This window comes from Alosa alosa, chromosome 24 (genome assembly GCF_017589495.1).
Source record: "Alosa alosa isolate M-15738 ecotype Scorff River chromosome 24, AALO_Geno_1.1, whole genome shotgun sequence".
NCBI lineage: Eukaryota > Metazoa > Chordata > Actinopteri > Clupeiformes > Clupeidae > Alosa > Alosa alosa.
This window is the reverse complement of record NC_063212.1, coordinates 2,314,617-2,332,415: the sequence shown is the minus strand read 5'-3', so window position 1 is coordinate 2,332,415 and position 17,799 is coordinate 2,314,617. Positions and strand designations below refer to the sequence as shown.

The 17,799-nt window shown below is 42.7% G+C and overlaps 1 protein-coding gene across 16 annotated transcripts in view; it reads left to right on the top strand.

The window, feature by feature from the left end:
• The window catches only part of camk2d1 (calcium/calmodulin-dependent protein kinase (CaM kinase) II delta 1), an 86,182-nt gene extending 73,283 nt beyond the window's left edge, over positions 1-12,899 (top strand). For 4 of the 16 annotated variants that reach the window (XM_048236856.1, XM_048236852.1, XM_048236855.1 and 1 more), the window contains 6 exons: positions 2,410-2,454; positions 4,092-4,140; positions 10,462-10,537; positions 11,124-11,218; positions 11,985-12,213; positions 12,538-12,899. In XM_048236856.1, the coding sequence (XP_048092813.1) occupies positions 2,410-2,454; positions 4,092-4,140; positions 10,462-10,537; positions 11,124-11,218; positions 11,985-12,213; positions 12,538-12,541 (498 nt within the window). In that variant the 3' untranslated portion in view covers positions 12,542-12,899. Of the gene's footprint in view, positions 1-700; positions 731-2,409; positions 2,455-4,091; positions 4,141-9,997; positions 10,019-10,461; positions 10,538-11,123; positions 11,219-11,984; positions 12,218-12,537 lie in introns of those variants that run through there. The other 12 variants (XM_048236847.1, XM_048236845.1, XM_048236861.1 and 9 more) reach the window with 7 other exon arrangements.
• The last annotated feature ends 4,900 nt before the right edge of the window (positions 12,900-17,799 follow it).

Here is a 17,799-nt window from a genome sequence, read left to right as displayed (position 1 = left end):
TATAAATAGCATCCCTGTTATCAGATTTTTTTTTTTTTTGTTCATCTCTCTACCCCCCTCCAATACCCTCTGCCATTCAACCAGGGGGCCAGTTGCCTTTAATCTCATCTGCAGGGCAGATTGGCTCCAGGTTTTCATTCCAACCAACGTGCAAACCTGACACAATTTGATCAGTTGCTTCAGGACTTGTACCAACTGAGTTAAATGAGTTCAGGCATGTAGCTACTTGGTTGGAATCCAAAGCTACACCTAATTGGTTCTTTTTTTTGTATCAGGGAAACCTCTGATCCCTACCCATTCCATGGCCTCTACAAATGAGCTATGCTGGGCAAGGGGTGCTAGAGACCCCCTCTGAATGTCCTAATCGGCTGTGCTCCCATTGGTTGTGGACATTGAGAGTCATCTCATTTGCCTATATCCTCATTAGCACTGCCCTCATTGGCTGTATCAGTAGTGGCTCTGCCTTGATTGGCTCTACCCACCAAGGCTGCATTTTGATTGGCAGCAGCCACACGGACTCTGTCTGATTGGCTAATGTGCCTAGCGCCTCTAACTGGACTGGCTCTGCAACTGATGCTGATGGCAGGAAGGAGTACGCCCGTGATGGGCTTTAAGTACAGTGGCTCGATCCTGATTTGTTTCTGCCTGTTGTGTTTGTTTTTGTTCCTGTTTTTCTTATTTCTCTCTTACTATGGCCAAGGATAAACCAAGCGATCCCGGAGCTCCTAGCGTGAGCATTATAGCATGTAGCAGGGTCCCCCTCGCTCAGATCCCCACACCATCTCATTGGGATTCAGGACATGTCTTGTGACCTTGTTTTTCATAGAGCCCCAAAACTGGCCGTGCCTTACATGAAGTCTATTTATGTTGGCTTGTGATGACTAATCAACGCTTCAAAGTCATGAGCGGAGAGCTCTCATAAATAACTTCAAATTGTTGGAGTTTTAAGATATTAAGTGAATGATATGAAGAGACAGCAGTAGCCTATTCATGTTTGCTGTGCTATGTATTTCATGCGACTCTAGGAGGTGTCAACGTCATGTTGTCTTCAGGAAGCCTTTGATGTAGCTCTTCCACTTGTATTGGCTGCAGTAGTATTGATTAAGTTGTTAACCCCACTAAGCTAGTTGTGTTTCTCTGCATGCTGTTGTAGTTCTTGGCTTCAGCTTTGTCCATTGTTGTTTCTGTCCACCTCTGAATCTCCCACCAGTCCAAAGCTGCTGTCATCTTTGACTCTCTCGACTGTAGTTCTAGTAGTTTTTGTTGTTGTTGTTTGTGCTTCTTCAATAAAGTACACCAAGTGGGGACATATTCTCAAGAACAGCTCTGGCAGAGCAATCTGAAATGACGTCAAGAAGAAGAGAAGAGCCAAGACACTCACATGGTTGATTTCAACTATATTCTATTCTGATGTACCCAAAACATTTAGAAATGCCCTGGCATGCTGCTGCTTCTTGGAGCGATCATCAGGATGGTCTTTGAAAAGGCAGATTTATTAGTATTAGTAAAACCAAAGCTGCAATACAGATCAGTTGAAGATCTGCAAAGCTGCTGTTTTGTCATTAGACAGCTATTTCTTTGATTATAGCCACACCCATTACTCAACTTAGTGGGCAGCCGTGGCCCACTGGTTAGCACTCTAGACTTGTAACCAGAGGGGCCGGTTCGAGCCCCGACCAGTAGGCACGGCTGAAGTGCCCTTGAGCAAGGCACCTAACCCCTCACTGCTCCCCGAGCGCCGCCGTTGTAGCAGGCAGCTCACTGCGCCGGGATTAGTGTGTGCTTCACCTCACTGTGTGTTCACTGTGTGCTGTTTGTGTTTCACTAATTCACCGATTGGATTAAATGACCAAATTTCAAAATTTCCCTCACGGGATCAAAAAAGTATATATACTATACTATATACAACTGTTTCACATGTGTATGGCCGGTATTGGGTGTGTGAGAGAGATCGCCCTGATGAAGACTCAGAGAAACTGTTTTTTTAATACTGTACATGCTTTAATAAATGAACCATGGTAGTGACATGGCTCTTCTCTTGTACATGTTTGACAACATTACTTCTTTTGTCAAAGAGTATCCATGAATTTGACTTCTTCCAAGTGCACCTGAAAATAGGTTGCTTCCAAATTGCAGTTTGTGCTATTATGATGTGTTATATATAATATTTTCTTCACACTGATAGAATGAACATCTCCACACGCTCTGTTTGTGTAAACCAAATGATTTCTTACTAGGCCTTTCCCATAACTGACCAGCCCTTGGTGTCCTTTAAGGCTTTCAAACCTAATAGCCCTACTGCCTCTTGAAAAAATAATCTAACATTCTTCTTCTATTCTATTTGTCCTTCCTCACCCCCTGTCTCTCTCTTTCAACACCCTTCCTCGCCCTCTCCTTTCTCTCGATCAGGAGCCTCAAACTACTGTTATCCACAATCCCACTGATGGACAGAAGGTACTGAGTGTTGTGTCTGCGAGGGACTCAGTCAGTGGGGTTGGGGTGTGCTACTTTCTGTCCCTTCCCATCAGGGATGCTCTATATTCAGAACAGTCGTCTGTGTGAAAATGGAGCATCTGGTGCTCTGGTGATTAGCACTGGTGAATACAAAAAATCAGTGAACACTGGTCTTGGTCATCTTGGTTTATCGGGAGATATATAGAAAGATATTGCTGGTACTGAATTGCATTTAAATCACATGTAGAATGCGTCAGCCAACATCCACGGATGCAAATCACATAAATCTGGCCAACTTATGTCTTTGAGATATATCTGATTTGGCGTGCATGCTGTGTCAATTTACTGAATTTAAAACCAACTAATGACTTCCTGGAGTGATGTACTCATAATATTGGCACAACCATTTGTGAGATTGGCTATCAATACACTCACGAGTTTGCATAAGTGATATTGCATGGTGAGGCTAGGGCACCAAGCCAAACACTACATGATGTTTAAATGGGACATTTGTGTGGACATTAACCAGCAGCCTCTTTCAGTAAAGCACACTAACATTTAAGCGAGCGACTGAGTGAACATTATTTGCCCATAGCAGCAGACTCTGGAGCAGAAATAGCCCAGTTTGGGCTTCGATCTGGCCCTGATATGGCTTAGCTATGGCCCAGATCCCTGCTCAGGTCCCTGCTGCTGCGGTCCTGCCTGGATCCTCTCCTGTGGTGTTATTATTAGCAGGTCCTTGTATGCTCCGTATAGGAACCTTCACTTAATGGGTACACAATGCTCCTTATAGGGCAGCAAATATGGCAACCATAGGAATATATAATGAACTTTTACACCTCATTCATTGCATTTTTTTTAAAGAAGCATCCATCTGCATGTCTTTTGGTTGGAGCAGTTGTATTAAGTGTGTGTTTAGTTCTACACAAGGGGTGTGGTAGATCCTTGTCCTGTGGCATTTTCCTTATTGTTTTATTATTTAGCTGGGTTACCTTTCACTGTCATTTCTCCCAGTGTATAAGAGTGGATTAGTCGGTGTTTTGGTTGGGTTGCTGTGTGGTGCTGTTTTGTGGGTTGTTGCATCAGTTGGTGTTGATGGGGTTAAAGATCTTCGTTTCCCGAGGTCATCGAGTACTGTCGGTATGGAAAGAAAACGGAAACAGAGCCAGGCAGCTACAGTGTTACACTCTGGGGGCATGTCCGTGAGCTCCATGTGTATGCCCCTAGAGAGGAGCGCTGTAGCTGCCTGGCTGTCTTACCTGTTGGCTGTAGTAACCCAAGCTAGACAAAACCATTTGTTTTGATTGTTTCCAGGTTTTTTATACCGACAGTAATCAGTGAATATAAATGCATTTAACGAATAAAATACTTTTCAAGTTGAAAGCAAACAATGTGCATTAAACTGCTTTACCACACAGTTAAAAGACTCACAGACATAGCCTCTTATATGTTTTGACCTGTCTTTTGTTTCAGGTGTAGGCCTACATGCTCCTCAATGAAGTACTCTCATATGAAGTACCCACATCATGACATGTCTAGGCCCTTTCAAAGGCATTAAATAAACACGTTCTAGAGAGATGACAAGAGCAACCCCTTTTTGTTTTCTCTGCTTTAATCAGCCATTTTGTTTCCTGTAGGAGTCCAGCGAGAGTGCTAACACCACCATCGAGGACGACGATGTGAAAGGTAGGACGAGTTCACCTCCATGTAACGCTTCCCTTCTCCTCCAGCTCTTCACAGAAGCAGAAGACTCCAAACCCTCACCATGTGTCCCTACGTACAGTAGGATTCCATACCATAGAAGTCCAAAATAATACAATAGCAATGCGCAGCTCACCTGGTGCTGTTATATCCATGACTAATAGCAACAGGTGGTTGGTGATGAGCCCCAGATATTCTCTCCATGTTTCTGACATTGATGCATGACTCTTCCTTTTCTCATTTCCCTCCATCACATTACCTTTCGACTTGTAGTCCCTCATCATAGTGTCACTCATCATAATGTCCCCGTGAGTAGCACCACTATCCTGCTGTGTATGCTCCACACTCTCTTGACTTGTTCCACAGGCATCTTTCCCTCCACAGCAGTTGCGTAGTGTATTAGCTTGTGTTTCATTGCACCTGATGGCCCCTCCAACTCACTTTGTAAACAAACAGTTTGCCATCGATCTGCAGGCTTTCAAGTAGTCATTATAAAACCCTGCTGGAGTGGGATGGAATGAGTTGATCTGCTGCAGAAAAGTCATTAAAGTGTAAATGTACTTAAGGGCATGGTCGTCAGTTTTGATCGTTATTTTTTTGCTCGATGTTGAATAAAAAAAGCTTGAGTTTTCATCACTCGCACCAAAATGAAATGAGGCCATTTATCAGAGCTCTTTTTCAGCCTCCCCCAAGCTGGTGTCATTTACGTCCAGTAAAGACAGGCTTTTATTACTGTTTGTGGAACTTGCATTACTGTTTGTGGAGGGGATGACTAGCTAGAAAGACATAGTGGAAATGTTTTGTTTTTTTAAACGGCAAAGAGCGAGCCAGTGCTCGTGTGTGTGTGTGTGTGTGTGTGTGGGGGGGGGGGGGTGCGACCTTTTAGGCCATTATCATTCCACTGAAGGATCCAAATTACATACCACTAACAAAGGCTCTGAGCCGACACCATTTCCATAATGGGGTCTGTGTGACACAGCTTAAGGCCCTTTCTGCTAGGGAGTGATTTGTGCTACACTGGCCTGCACTTGTCCAGATGCACTAACTGTTGTTGCACGACACAAGCCATTGGAAAAACTGGGCTTAAGGGGCCATTTTAAAGGCCCCTTCACACATCTAACCAAGGGTTGAGCTGTAAGAGCACCTCCATTAGCTTATCATCTGTGCTGGTGTCTCCAGCACTTAGCAGCAAAAGGATTGGATTTTTTGTGGCAGATGTGAGCTCAGACAAATAGAAGCAATAGACTAATGTTGAAAGTCACTGTTGTGTAGTATATAGCTATACTCATTATCTGTGTGTGTGTGTTTGTGTGTGTGTGTGTGTGTGTGTCAGTGCTTGCGTACTTGAATGTGTGTCTCCAGCTAATTTGGCCTAACATTGCCCACTCATGAACCCCTTTCATGGTTCATATTTTTTTAATTGCTTTTCACTCTCCTCACTTTCACTTTTTCCGATCTTTTCTGTCTGTATTTTTGTATTTTACTTTCTCTTTTGTGTTACTAACTATCTCCTCCGCAAGGGAGCATGACCCCAATCACCACAATGAATCTTATTGTCACCTCCTACCTGGAGGATCTTTTCAAAAGCCCAAAACACCTCCGGCAGATTTAATTAGAGGATGGATGAGGTGTTTGGTGGAGGACAATTGCCCAGGCTATAAAGGGGTTGGTGCAGAGAGGCTGCCTCAACAAAGGCTTCACCAAGGCCACAATGGCCATCTGTTGTTCTGTCCTACAATGTGGCCCCCGATTGAAGTCCTGCTGATGGATAACTGTGTGTGTGTGTGTGTGTGTGTGTGGTATATGTGGACAAAGTTGGGAATAGTGGTGTAATTGCAAAAAGAAACAGCTGTACAAATATGTCATGGTAGACTAAAAGAATGAAACAGAGACCTGTGTGTTTCTTGGACTGTCAGGGAAGCAGCATATGTCACCTCTTTTCCACAATTTTCTGATGTCATATTTTAGTCAAAGTACCAAAAGGATGAGACACCGCAACCCCCTTTTCAATTCAATCTGTAGAGCCCTGTTTAGAGTTGACTGTTTTTTTTCACTAACAGGTCCCGAGCTCGCAGGGGGGGGGGGGAAAAAAAGACACATTTTCACGCTTTTGATTTTCAGTCATGACTGGAGGCTTCGTCCTGATAAGTCAAATTGGGGTGATCTTATTGAACATGCTGGCAGACTTCATCACTTTAGTCAGCAAATCTGAATGGCTTGCTGCATCACATGTTTTCAGACATGGGCAGTCAAAAACAAACGACTGGCTGATGCTATTCTGGTGATTTTGCATTGGTAGCCAACCCAAATACCCAAATACCCAAATCCATGCATAAAAGCACTGAACATGTTTCATAATGTGTCCCCTTTAACCCATTGTGGTTATTCAACCCCCACAACAATTGCTTCCTAATAGCACCAGTTCATTTGATCTGATTTGATGGATGACAGGTAGACTGCTATGGGGAGTTGGACTCTCAGGGGCCGTTTATACGAGAACGATTGCGAAGGAAGGCGACAAAATATTTTATCATAAGTGCCTTTCGTTTTGACCCGCCATATCGGGGCTTGACCCTAAATCTGAAGACTCCTTCCAGAGTGTAGAGTTTTGAAGGCGACCCGGGTTGCGTCTCCGTCTAAGCGGCTAAACCAAAGATCCTTGATTACCTCTCTGGCTAAACTGTCAAATTAGAATGTCTGCGGCGTGGCGTGCCCGGGGTTCTATCACACCACCACCCAGCGGTCTGGAATGCATATCAATTGAATATCACATACTCTTGCATCTTCATATAACAAAGATTTCCCCCTGAGAATGCTTTCGTCTAAGCGCAAATAAAAAATGAAGGCGAGGCGCCACTTCTGCGTCTTCTCTTTTCATCGTCACCGTATAAACGTAGCCTCAGTGTCTTTGATGTTGTCATTTTCCTCATGTTGGTTTTCCCTCCTTTTTGTTTTCAGTTTGGAATGCTGAAAACAAACAAAAAAAAAACAATGCATGGCTTGTTTACTCATTTTTTTTTTATCTCATGTCATTTTACATTTCATTAATTTTGCCTTTACATCTGATTTCCTTTGTCTTTTCCTCTGTTTTATTTTTCCTGTTATGTTGTCCATATTTACTTGTGTTGCTTTTTTTAACCCACCATTTTCCTATCATCCTCATCCTTTTCTACTACAATGTGTGTCCACTACCCATATCACCCCACCACCCCTATACACATGCTCACTCTTGAACCCCCACATTACACCCCCAACCCCCCCCCTAAAAAAAAAAAAAAAAGTGCGACGCTACAAAGTGCCCCCACGTCCTCTAGTGCTCCGACGCTCTTTCACCTATTCTCCACCTGTACCACCGCCCCCTTACACCAGGGAGCGCTATCCGTCTCCTCACTCCTCACGCTCCCCTTCCCGCTCCCGCTCCCACTCCTCCTCTTCTGCTGCCTCCTCCTCCTCCTCCTCCTCGTGCTGGTACTCCTTGAGTGTGTGGCCCAGTCCGGGCGCCCTCTGCCAGGGCCTGCTGCGGTTACTCGTGGTCGGCTACCTGTTCCTGTTAGTCTGTTCGTTTGTCGTGTTCCTCTCAGTCCACTCCCCGTCCTTGTCCACGTCCACGTCCGTGTCTGTGTCCATCAACCGCCGGGGCGAAGCGTTGTCGCCTCAGGGCTCTGTGAAGCACAGGGCCTGCCCCAGCCGCAACAGCACCCAGCGTAAGTGCCTCCCCACTGCTGGAGCCCAGACATGATGCACATGTTAGCCACCATAAGCTAACTGTACGAAGCCCAGACATGATGCACACATTAGCCACCATAAGCTAACTGTAGCCTACGAAGCCCAGACATGATGCACACATTAGCCAACATAAGCTAACCCCTTAGAAGCACCCTAACTTTACAAAACCCAGACATCACAACACATGTTAGCCACAATAAGCTAACTGTTTAGAAATCCCCTAACTTTCCATGTCACCGCTAGCTTCCCAACATCAAAGTGAGGTTTAGATTTAAGCCCAGAGAGGTCCACGCTTCAAAGGACCCATAGGCCCTCTTAAAGCCCAGCCACTTTAGTGCCACAGAACCTGCAGCACATAACAAGAATACGCACAGCTGACATTCCAGCAGTTAAGAACAGTTAACCCCTTCAAAAAGGAGTTTATTTATAGTGTTAGGTGGTGCATTAGTATAAGCCACTGAAAATGAAAATGAATCAGTCCAAAGAAAGACAGCCACAAAGATCATTGAGATGAGTGGCCAATAGGTTTTCGTTCTTTAGGACAAATGACTAGTGTAGTGAAGTAGTATATTTTTAGAGGTGGACTGTTGCCAAGGATTAATCTGGATTTGGGATTTTAAATTAAAGTGTGTGCTGCCCCCTGTAGATAAAAGGTGGTGTTACAGGACCCAGGACAGTGTATGTGTGTGTGTGTGTGTGTGTGTGTGTGTGTGTGTGTGTATAAGAACTTCAATGAACTTGTATTTAATGGCATACGTAACTTCAATGGTTGAAAATGAAACTGATGAAAAAAAAACTTACATTCAGATACAGTGTCTCATAGGCTACATATGGCGCTATTGAGAATCCAGTGTTTGGCAATCACTGGAAAGGAAGTAGACCATTTAAAAAGATTTTTTTTTGTCTGTCTGGTGTCCTGGAATGACCAGTACACAGAGCAGCCTCATAAGAGACTCATCCCAAGATCAAACTTTCAGTCCTGCCCCTGTTTGTATTATTTTTTTATTTCTTTATTTTTTATTCAGTGTAATATATTGCATCTGACAAACCCAGGCCCACTACGTGCCCATGAAATTGATTTTGTTTTTGCTGAGCGAAGGAGTGTAATTCCACATGAGCTGGGCTTGATTAAGGATGCTATTACACACTGAATATAGAGCCGAGTGAGAGGGTGGAAAATAAACACCAAACTCAAACAAAAAATGTGAGGCCATTATTTCAGACGAGGATGGAGTGGTGTGCCTCAGGGAGCTCCATGTTGCGTGGAAGTTTTGAACTGAAAAGGAGCTTATAACAAGGCCAGAGGGGACACGTGGAAGCAGGGCCCATGATTAGACAACACATTGTTTATGTAAACAGCATTGATATATATATATTATATGACCTATACCGTATATAATGTATTTCTCTGGCAGTCCAATGCAATTGGCCTCAGTACTTCCTCCCAGATGGCAGAGTTTATCTTTTCTGACTTGTCCTCTTCACCCACACTCACCTTGTACAACAATATTGTGAATAATTCTCAAAGAGAAAAAAAGACCTGAGTATGTAATATATTATCCGTTTGCAACAGTGTACAGAGATGTCAGCAATACCAGGGGCGATATAAGGTCAGTGTCAGATTGCATCATGTTTCATTGGCTGCTCCTCTGCAAATGCCGAGACCCTCTCTCGGGCTCGGAGATCTACAGCCACCATGGGCACTATCTGTTTGGATAACTCCCAATTTTCTGCCCCACTGACTTTTACGGCATGACATACTCGAGGGCAGCGCACTAATGAAGTGTTCATTGGAATACAGCCCAGAATGATTCAGTCGTTCATTTATAAGCAAGAGGAAGAGAGATGGTGAGAGAGAGAGTGAGAGAGCAATCAGAACAGAGAGAGTGAGAGAGCAATCAGAACAGAAAGAGAGGTGGAGAGAGCAATCACATGTGGCCCAACACTAACACTGTCCGCACTCTTTCCGGCCTCGTTGCTTGATTTGTGCCTGTGACGTAATGCACTCTTGTCATTCCACTCTCCTCTCTCCTCCATGCCCATGAGCACACATTCTAACAGAACTCTCTGGAATGTTCTTGCATGTTCCAAACTCCCTTCTTTTGTTGTCCCTTAGCTTACATGTTAACCATGAAAGGTAAATGTTTTGTTGGTTATGTCTGTTTATTTGATTGTTTTTTGTATATCATTATTTTGTTTGTTTGTTTGTTTGTCTTTCATTGTTGATGGCTTGTCTGTCTTTTGTTTCCCCACACTGGACTTTCCCTTTGTCCATTTTGCCATGCTGTATCTGCAAAGAGTGTATACAGCATAGGGTTTATTTTTGTGTTTGTTTATGTGAGAGGTCAACTCATTGGTGAAAATTTTACATCATGACCTATTCATTGTGTTTACATTCCAGCTCAGTGGTCCAGTTCATTATGGGGCAGAGTTCAGTTGTCCAGTAAAAGGATAGGTTGCCATTGCAAAACATTAAAGTGCTAAAAAAGCTGTTAGATTATACTGGTCATTATGTCACAAACAGAACTGTGATATTGAATATTTGATTTTCTTTCTCCACTTTTCCCATTTGTCTTGTAGCACGCAAGCAGGAGATCATCAAAGTAACTGAGCAGCTGATTGAGGCAATCAATAATGGAGACTTTGAGGCCTACACGTGAGTCCTACAGAAAGCACCCCGCACACCTGTCATAGAGCACCACATTACCACACCTGTCATAGGGCACCACATTACCACACCTGTCATAGAGCACCACATTACCACACCTGTCATAGAGCACCACATTACCACACCTGTCATAGAGCACCACATTACACACACCTGTCATAGAGCACCACATTACCACACCTGTCATAGAGCACCATATTACCACACACCTGTCATAGAGCACCACATTACCGCACACCTGTCATAGAGCACCACATTACCACACTTGTCATAGAGCACCGCATTACCACACCTGTCATAGAGCACCACATTACCACACCTGTCATAGATCACCACATTACCACACCTGTCATAGAGCACCATATTACCACACACCTGTCATAGAGCACCACATTACCGCACACCTGTCATAGAGCACCACATTACCGCACACCTGCCATAGAGCACCACATTACCACACACCTGTCATAGAGCACCACATTACCGCACACCAGTCATAGAGCACCACATTACTACAGGACTTTATGGAATTATCCCTCCTGAGAGTCTATGTATTTCCTCTGTGACCTTTCAGGAAGATCTGTGACCCTGGCTTGACCTCTTTTGAACCTGAGGCCTTGGGGAACCTGGTCGAAGGCACCGACTTCCACCGATTCTACTTTGAGAATGGTAATGTCCAACTGTAGCATATAGCTTTACGGCATACAGTATTTGTAGATAAACTACTATTACTCTCGATATAGTTATATCATAATGACATGTGGACCCCAGAAGGAGTAGTGAGTCTGTGTGGTTCCACTATTGGGGATCCTATAACGAATAAAAACATAAAACAATAAAACATGAAATCATCATCCATGAGTCAAGAATTGAAATGACACATCACACACCACTGAGCTTTTGTGGTGACATGTGGCTGTGGTCAGGCTGCCCGCCCACATTGTGGTCTCACTCTGGCCTGAGTCACGGCCACAGGGCGGAAAGAGAAACCATGAAAATGTCACAGTCACCACTCAAAAGCCCTCAGACACTGACTCAGACACAGAATAGAGTGGACAGTCTGTAAAGCACTCTCACCCACCAGTGGTTTTATGATTAGCATTGGTAATGGATGTGAAAGAATTGATTCATAGTAACTTATAATAAAATGTGGAGCTGTTGGAATAGTTCAAGATATAAATCGATCTGATTGAGAGGGGAACTTCATGCTTGAGTTGTTGATGTGGATTGTAAAAAAAAAACACCAGCATGTGCACACACTTCAGCAGCAACATCAGCAGGAAAATGAACTGACCTTATTGTTACTGATCATTGGGATCTCTTCAGTGGTTGCTGATAGGTGTTGGTTTAGGGAATGTTCATTGTTTACAAACCTTGCAAATCCCTCTTGCTCATGTAGATAAAGCAATCCCTCTCTTCCCCCCACCCTCTCTAGCTTTGTCTAAGGGCCATAAGCCCATTCACACCATCCTGCTGAACCCCCACGTGCACCTGATTGGTGAGGATGCGGCATGCGTGGCCTACATCCGCCTCACCCAGTACATGGACGCTAACGGCATGCCCCGCACCATGCAGTCTGAGGAGACGCGCGTCTGGCACCGCCGGGACAGCAAGTGGCAGAACATCCACTTCCATCGCTCTGGCTCACCCACCGTGCCCTCCAAGTAAGCATCTTAGAGCACGCAGTCGTTCTGTATGAAATGCATTACATCACTAGAGTCAGTTTAGGACAATTTAGGACTATTTGTTTTTTAATTTCTCTAAGGTATGTCTGTCAATAGTTCCCATGTGTTTAAAACATGTCTGGTGCTGTGTTTTTATTACCTCTTTTTAAACTTTTCTTTCTCAGAGCTGGGCGAAGGATGCTAATGCTATTACGTCAACTATATTTTCTGTTATTGACTCAAAGTTTCAAAGTAATATTTTCTCAAAACCAAAGCATTCGGGATATAAATCTCCATATCTCTCTCTGTCTCTCACATTCACAGCTAGTATGGCCTCCGAACTGCCAGGGAAACACTTCCTGCCAGCTGAGCATTCATCCTGCCTACCCAGTCTCGATCACACCCTGTCCCCGCCCACTTCAATTGCTCTACCCAATGGGAGTCTTGTTTACATATCATCACTGCTAGACTTGGGGATCTAGAGTGGTGGGCCGGCCAACTCATGATATCATTATTGTGTGTCTTTTTTTTTTTGTATAAGTTGGGATGGTGCACATCATTTTTGGGCTGATGCTTTTACGTCATTCCCATAACAGTGCAGTAATCACAGACGAGCATGTAATTAAAGTAACCCATGGAACTTCCCATTCCTTCTTCTTATTAAAGTGTTGTGATTATTGTCAAAAGAGCCAAGTTGATTTGTACACTTAACTAATTCCCTGTCAGTCAGTCACTTTGGCATGTGCTGTACTTTCAAGCTTACACATTAGAAGGGTTGAAATTTCAAGAATGCCAAGCTCGCTACCCACTTTTGTTATCCGTAGTGGTACATAGCAAGTAGTGAGAGATGTGTGACTGGTTCCCTTCATCAGATTAGTAGGGAGTGACTGGTTCCCTTCATCAGATTAGTAGGGAGATGTGTCAGATATCACTGACTTAACCACAAAGACAAGGTTGCCAGCATATCTAAGTCACTGCCTACATTACAACACCGTTCTTTAAGAAAGACTACATACGTGTCATTTCATGTGCAATATAGCAACACTTTTTAAGTATACAAACTGAATGGCAAAAACAACTTGAGCTTGCTTGTATTTTTTGTTTGTTTTGTTTGATTTTGTTTTTGGTGATTTAGACAATGTTTTGTGTGAGTAAGGTGAAGTGCTACTATTGCTTTTACACTTGGGAGTATTAACAGTAGTCTGTGAGCTTAGTTTTTGAGCTTGATGCAAATCTGTTGTGCTGCATCTCAAGATGGTCAAGCAAACATTATTTCTTCTTAAACAAACAAATATATATATATGTACAAAATATTTTTAGAGGGGGAATTCTGAATATGTTTGGTTCCATAATCACAGCTGCACATGGAAGACATGTTTTAACAGTAAGGGAATGTAACACAGGTCTTTGTACCGTTTGCCACATCAAAGTCTTATTCTTTAACTTGTGGAAAACTCGTGGACAAGTTATCTTTTATGGTGAATTCAGTAATCTTATTTTTATTTTGTATTGTTTTGAATTAGATTGATTTTGCTTTGTCTTCTGTATTTTTTATATTGCAAAACTTCATTGACACGGTATTTCTCTCCAGCTCATGTTGATCTCTCTGATTGATTTCTGGTCCTTCTGATTGCATGAGTTAATTTCCTCCACACTTTAGTTCCTCCTTCTTCTATAGTCTTCATAAGGTCCCCATGCCCCCCCACACACACACACACACAAAGCTCCTATCCTTTCTCCCCTTACCACACCCCTTGTGTTTGTCCCCTCATTATAGGGTAAAGTTATAAAGAATTATATATCTAGATGTTTTATTTTTGGTGCAACGTGGTGAAATAGTCAATGCATTAAGAAACATCCTTCCCAGAAAGCTTACTGTGTCAGTGGGAAGTCTTTTGCATTAATGTGTTTGATTGTGCTGAGTCATTTAATTTAGAGGGGAATCGTACATGTGTGTTTGCACAGTGGGTCAAAGAAGAGGGAAATTGTCAGTTGTTTGATTTGTTTTCTGGAAAACCACGTGTTTACAGTTTAAACACATACACACACACCAACAGATAAAGACACCCCAATGCAGAAACACAGCTTATATGATGCGACCTTAATACTGTTTTAGTGTACCACTAAAACAAATCAGTTCGATAAAGTAAAGTAGTTTTTATTTGTAATAAATTGCAAACTGATTAAAAGTTGGGAGGTTTCCATCTATTGAACTGTCTGCAGCCAAAACGTTTCTGTTTGTGACTGCGTTGGCTTATCAAGATTTCAGTAGAACACCAACAAGCCCCTCAGGGAAGGTTCAATAGAAAAGTTTAGTTTTTTTCTCTCTCCTCTTTTAGATTGTCTGCCCATCATGTTATTTTTTAAGTTACTCAAGCCATGACACACTATGGATAGAGTGTAAATATCTACTGCCACCATGGGAACAGACTGATATTTGAAAAATATTTAAATAAAATGTGATTTCTGCCAAATCTGCTTCTCCTTTCTAATTATCTGCTCAGTTCTCACCTACTGAGACTTTTAATTTGTTGACTAACATACCCATTGTTTATAGTGGGCATCCACACAGTTCATTTGTTCAAAATGGGTCTTCTGTCTTCTGTCAATTTCAATATCTTTCAAGAACAACTTCAAGAATAACTATTTACAGTTAAGCTATAAATGTGATGGACTGCCTGCCAGTGGTCTAATGGTCAAAAGTTGCTGGTTCAAATGTCCATGTAATCAGTTGAGATGACCATGCATTGTGTCCTGTGGTGGACTGGTTTTATCCGGTCTGTGTCACTTACCACAGAGACTGGGTTTAAGCATCGGTCCTATTAGTCTCCATGGCTAGGGAAGTAAATAATATCAAATAATAAATAGTCAAATTAATTTCCTTGACTGAAGGGAAAGACAAACGCCTGTTGAACACATGTACAGTTTATTTGTTTCCGTCATATACACACTGCAGCTCCTGTTTCTTTTCTCTGGGTTTTACCCTTTTTTTTTTTTTATTCTCCCAGTTATTCATTTTACTAATACATGCCCTTGTATATATTCATTAATAATTGTCATCACCATAGAAACAAGATGCTTATTTGTGAAACTCCAAGTTCTGACTCATTTCTTGTTCAACAATCAAAAGAGTTTTAATTTTTGTCCTCTAAAGCCATCATGTTACACACTCCAGATGCTATGCGGGGAAACCATAATATTGTCACAAAGAGTAGGATATAATCTTCACTGCACATAGATGCTTTAAGCCAACCCCAGGTCACACTTACAAACAGTGTGTAAGATGCCATAACCAGTTCATTTTCATTATTTTTATTTTCTTTTGCAATTGGAAGCCATAACTGACATCTCCGATTGACAATGATTCATACTAAGCATTTTCACCACACACACACACACCAACACACACACCGTCTCACATGCATATATTCATGAACCCATACAGATGGATATTGCAAATGAGCACCAGGAAGATGAACTGAGCATGAGATATCGGTAAAAAAAGACGCTGTGTGTGTCTATCCAGAAGCCAGTACAGAGTCGCCTTCTACAGGTGACACATTAATCTACATCTTTCTCTCTCTCTCTCACACACACACACACGTACACATATAGTTGGTATTGCATCTTGAATGAATACACTGAGAAGTGGGCCTTTTGGCTCTAACTGGCATACTGTTCTTTTGTATCTGATGTGGCTTAGATGGCCAGGACGGGTGGTCATGAGGAGCACTCTAGGCTAATATCCACAGGTACATTCAACAGACTACCGCTGCATTTGCATTTCTTGTTTGGCAAGTCAAAATGGTTTCTAGTATGTTGTCCTTTGAGGTCAACCTCAACCGAAATAGTAAAATGTTGATTTGGTGTTCTGTCTAAAACATGGCTCCTGTGCTATGTTGTCAGTTGAGAAAAAGAACTAAAATCTTGTGTTCCAGCACTAGTTCCTCTTGGGACATTGGTTCCACTTACCATATTGCAATTTGTTGTTTTGCAAGAGATTAATAACATTTTGATTATTGTTGCTGGTTATTCCTGATCAGTTACTGAAAGATTTGTTTTGACATTCTGACGATTGCACTGAACTGTGGGTAAAATCAAGAGAACTGTAACATCAAAGCATTTCTTGCGGTCAGTCCTTAATTAGTATTACAATCTTAAATGTTGATATGCAAGTCCCTTACTATTGTTAAAAAAAATCAAATATGAAGTGCTAATGCCTTTCTATATCAAGTCACAGCTAATGGTCTACTGGCCTGCTCTCTATGCTACTCTGGAGTATGTTCAGTCTTCCTTTGGCTCTGTGAGAACCATTGTGGTTATGCGACCGCTATCTAATATGACCTCACAAACTCAGATCCATGGTGTGAGAGGTATCACGCTTTTATTTTACAACATTTGCAACAACAATAAAGGACAAAAAAAAATCAAACAAAAAACAACTGAATCACATTCGCTCTCTCCTTCCACCACAAACAGTTAGAGGAGGCCTGGTCAATGCTTATGAGGACAATCGGGGTTTTGTCCAGGGACATTGGAACCAAAGTCATCAGCTCAAGAGAGAAGATGTGAGATGAGGTGTGTGTGTGTGTGTTTGTGGTTGTGTGTGTCAGTTGGGAAAGGTGATGAAGAAGCTTGTATATTAGATGGTTTCTGGGGATGTTGTGAGCTTACATACAGTGCACAAATGATTGAAAAAAGAAAAGAAAATCAAACCTTAAACATTCATGATAACTATTTTCATTCAGGGTAGGGGGTGGGGGTTGCAGTGTCCGTGAGGTGAAAAAGCACAGTGTGCGCGACCCCACTCTCACTCACAACAAACACACACATACACACACACACACACACACACACACACACACACACACACACAGAGACAGACATGCAGATACTGTATATCTCTTTGCTCTGAAGAATGTGACAATACACACAAAGAAATGACACAGACACACAGAAAAAAGTGGACAATCAGACTGGACAAGCTGGACAGGATGGGACTGTACAAACCAGGTTTGGCTTTGGATTCTGTGATACCAGACGTTTTTCTCTCTCCGATACCCAGACTCAGATGGGGAAAACAAGGAGATTCTGATTGGCAGACACATTCAAAAGGACACAACACACTCTAACTTGGCAAGCAGTGGTATGACGTCACCCCATACTTATAGTGAGGCAGAGTACTCGTTTACGGGTCATGATACAGCACACACTAGCACATTCAATCTCCTTCCCAATCAGTCCTCTAAATCCACACCTCACACTGTACAAGAGGGCCTTGCCACCATACACACGGACTAACACATCCCAGTCTGTTGGTTCTGGTTAGAATAGGTTTGTACTTGTTACGACAGGTTCCTCTAACAGCTGATGGGGGAGGAAAAGGAGGTATCGTGTTTTGAAGTCGTGTGATCCATGGGTGCTGAGCTTCATGGGGGTGCATGTGTGTACAGCAGGTATGGGAAGCAGTGCAGTGAGTTTCAGTGGAGCCCTTTTGCAATGTCTCCTCCTCAGATTCAAATGTCCGACGGCAAATAGGACTGTGCATGAGCTTCGGCCTCCCGGTTGACCCTTGCGCTTGTCTTC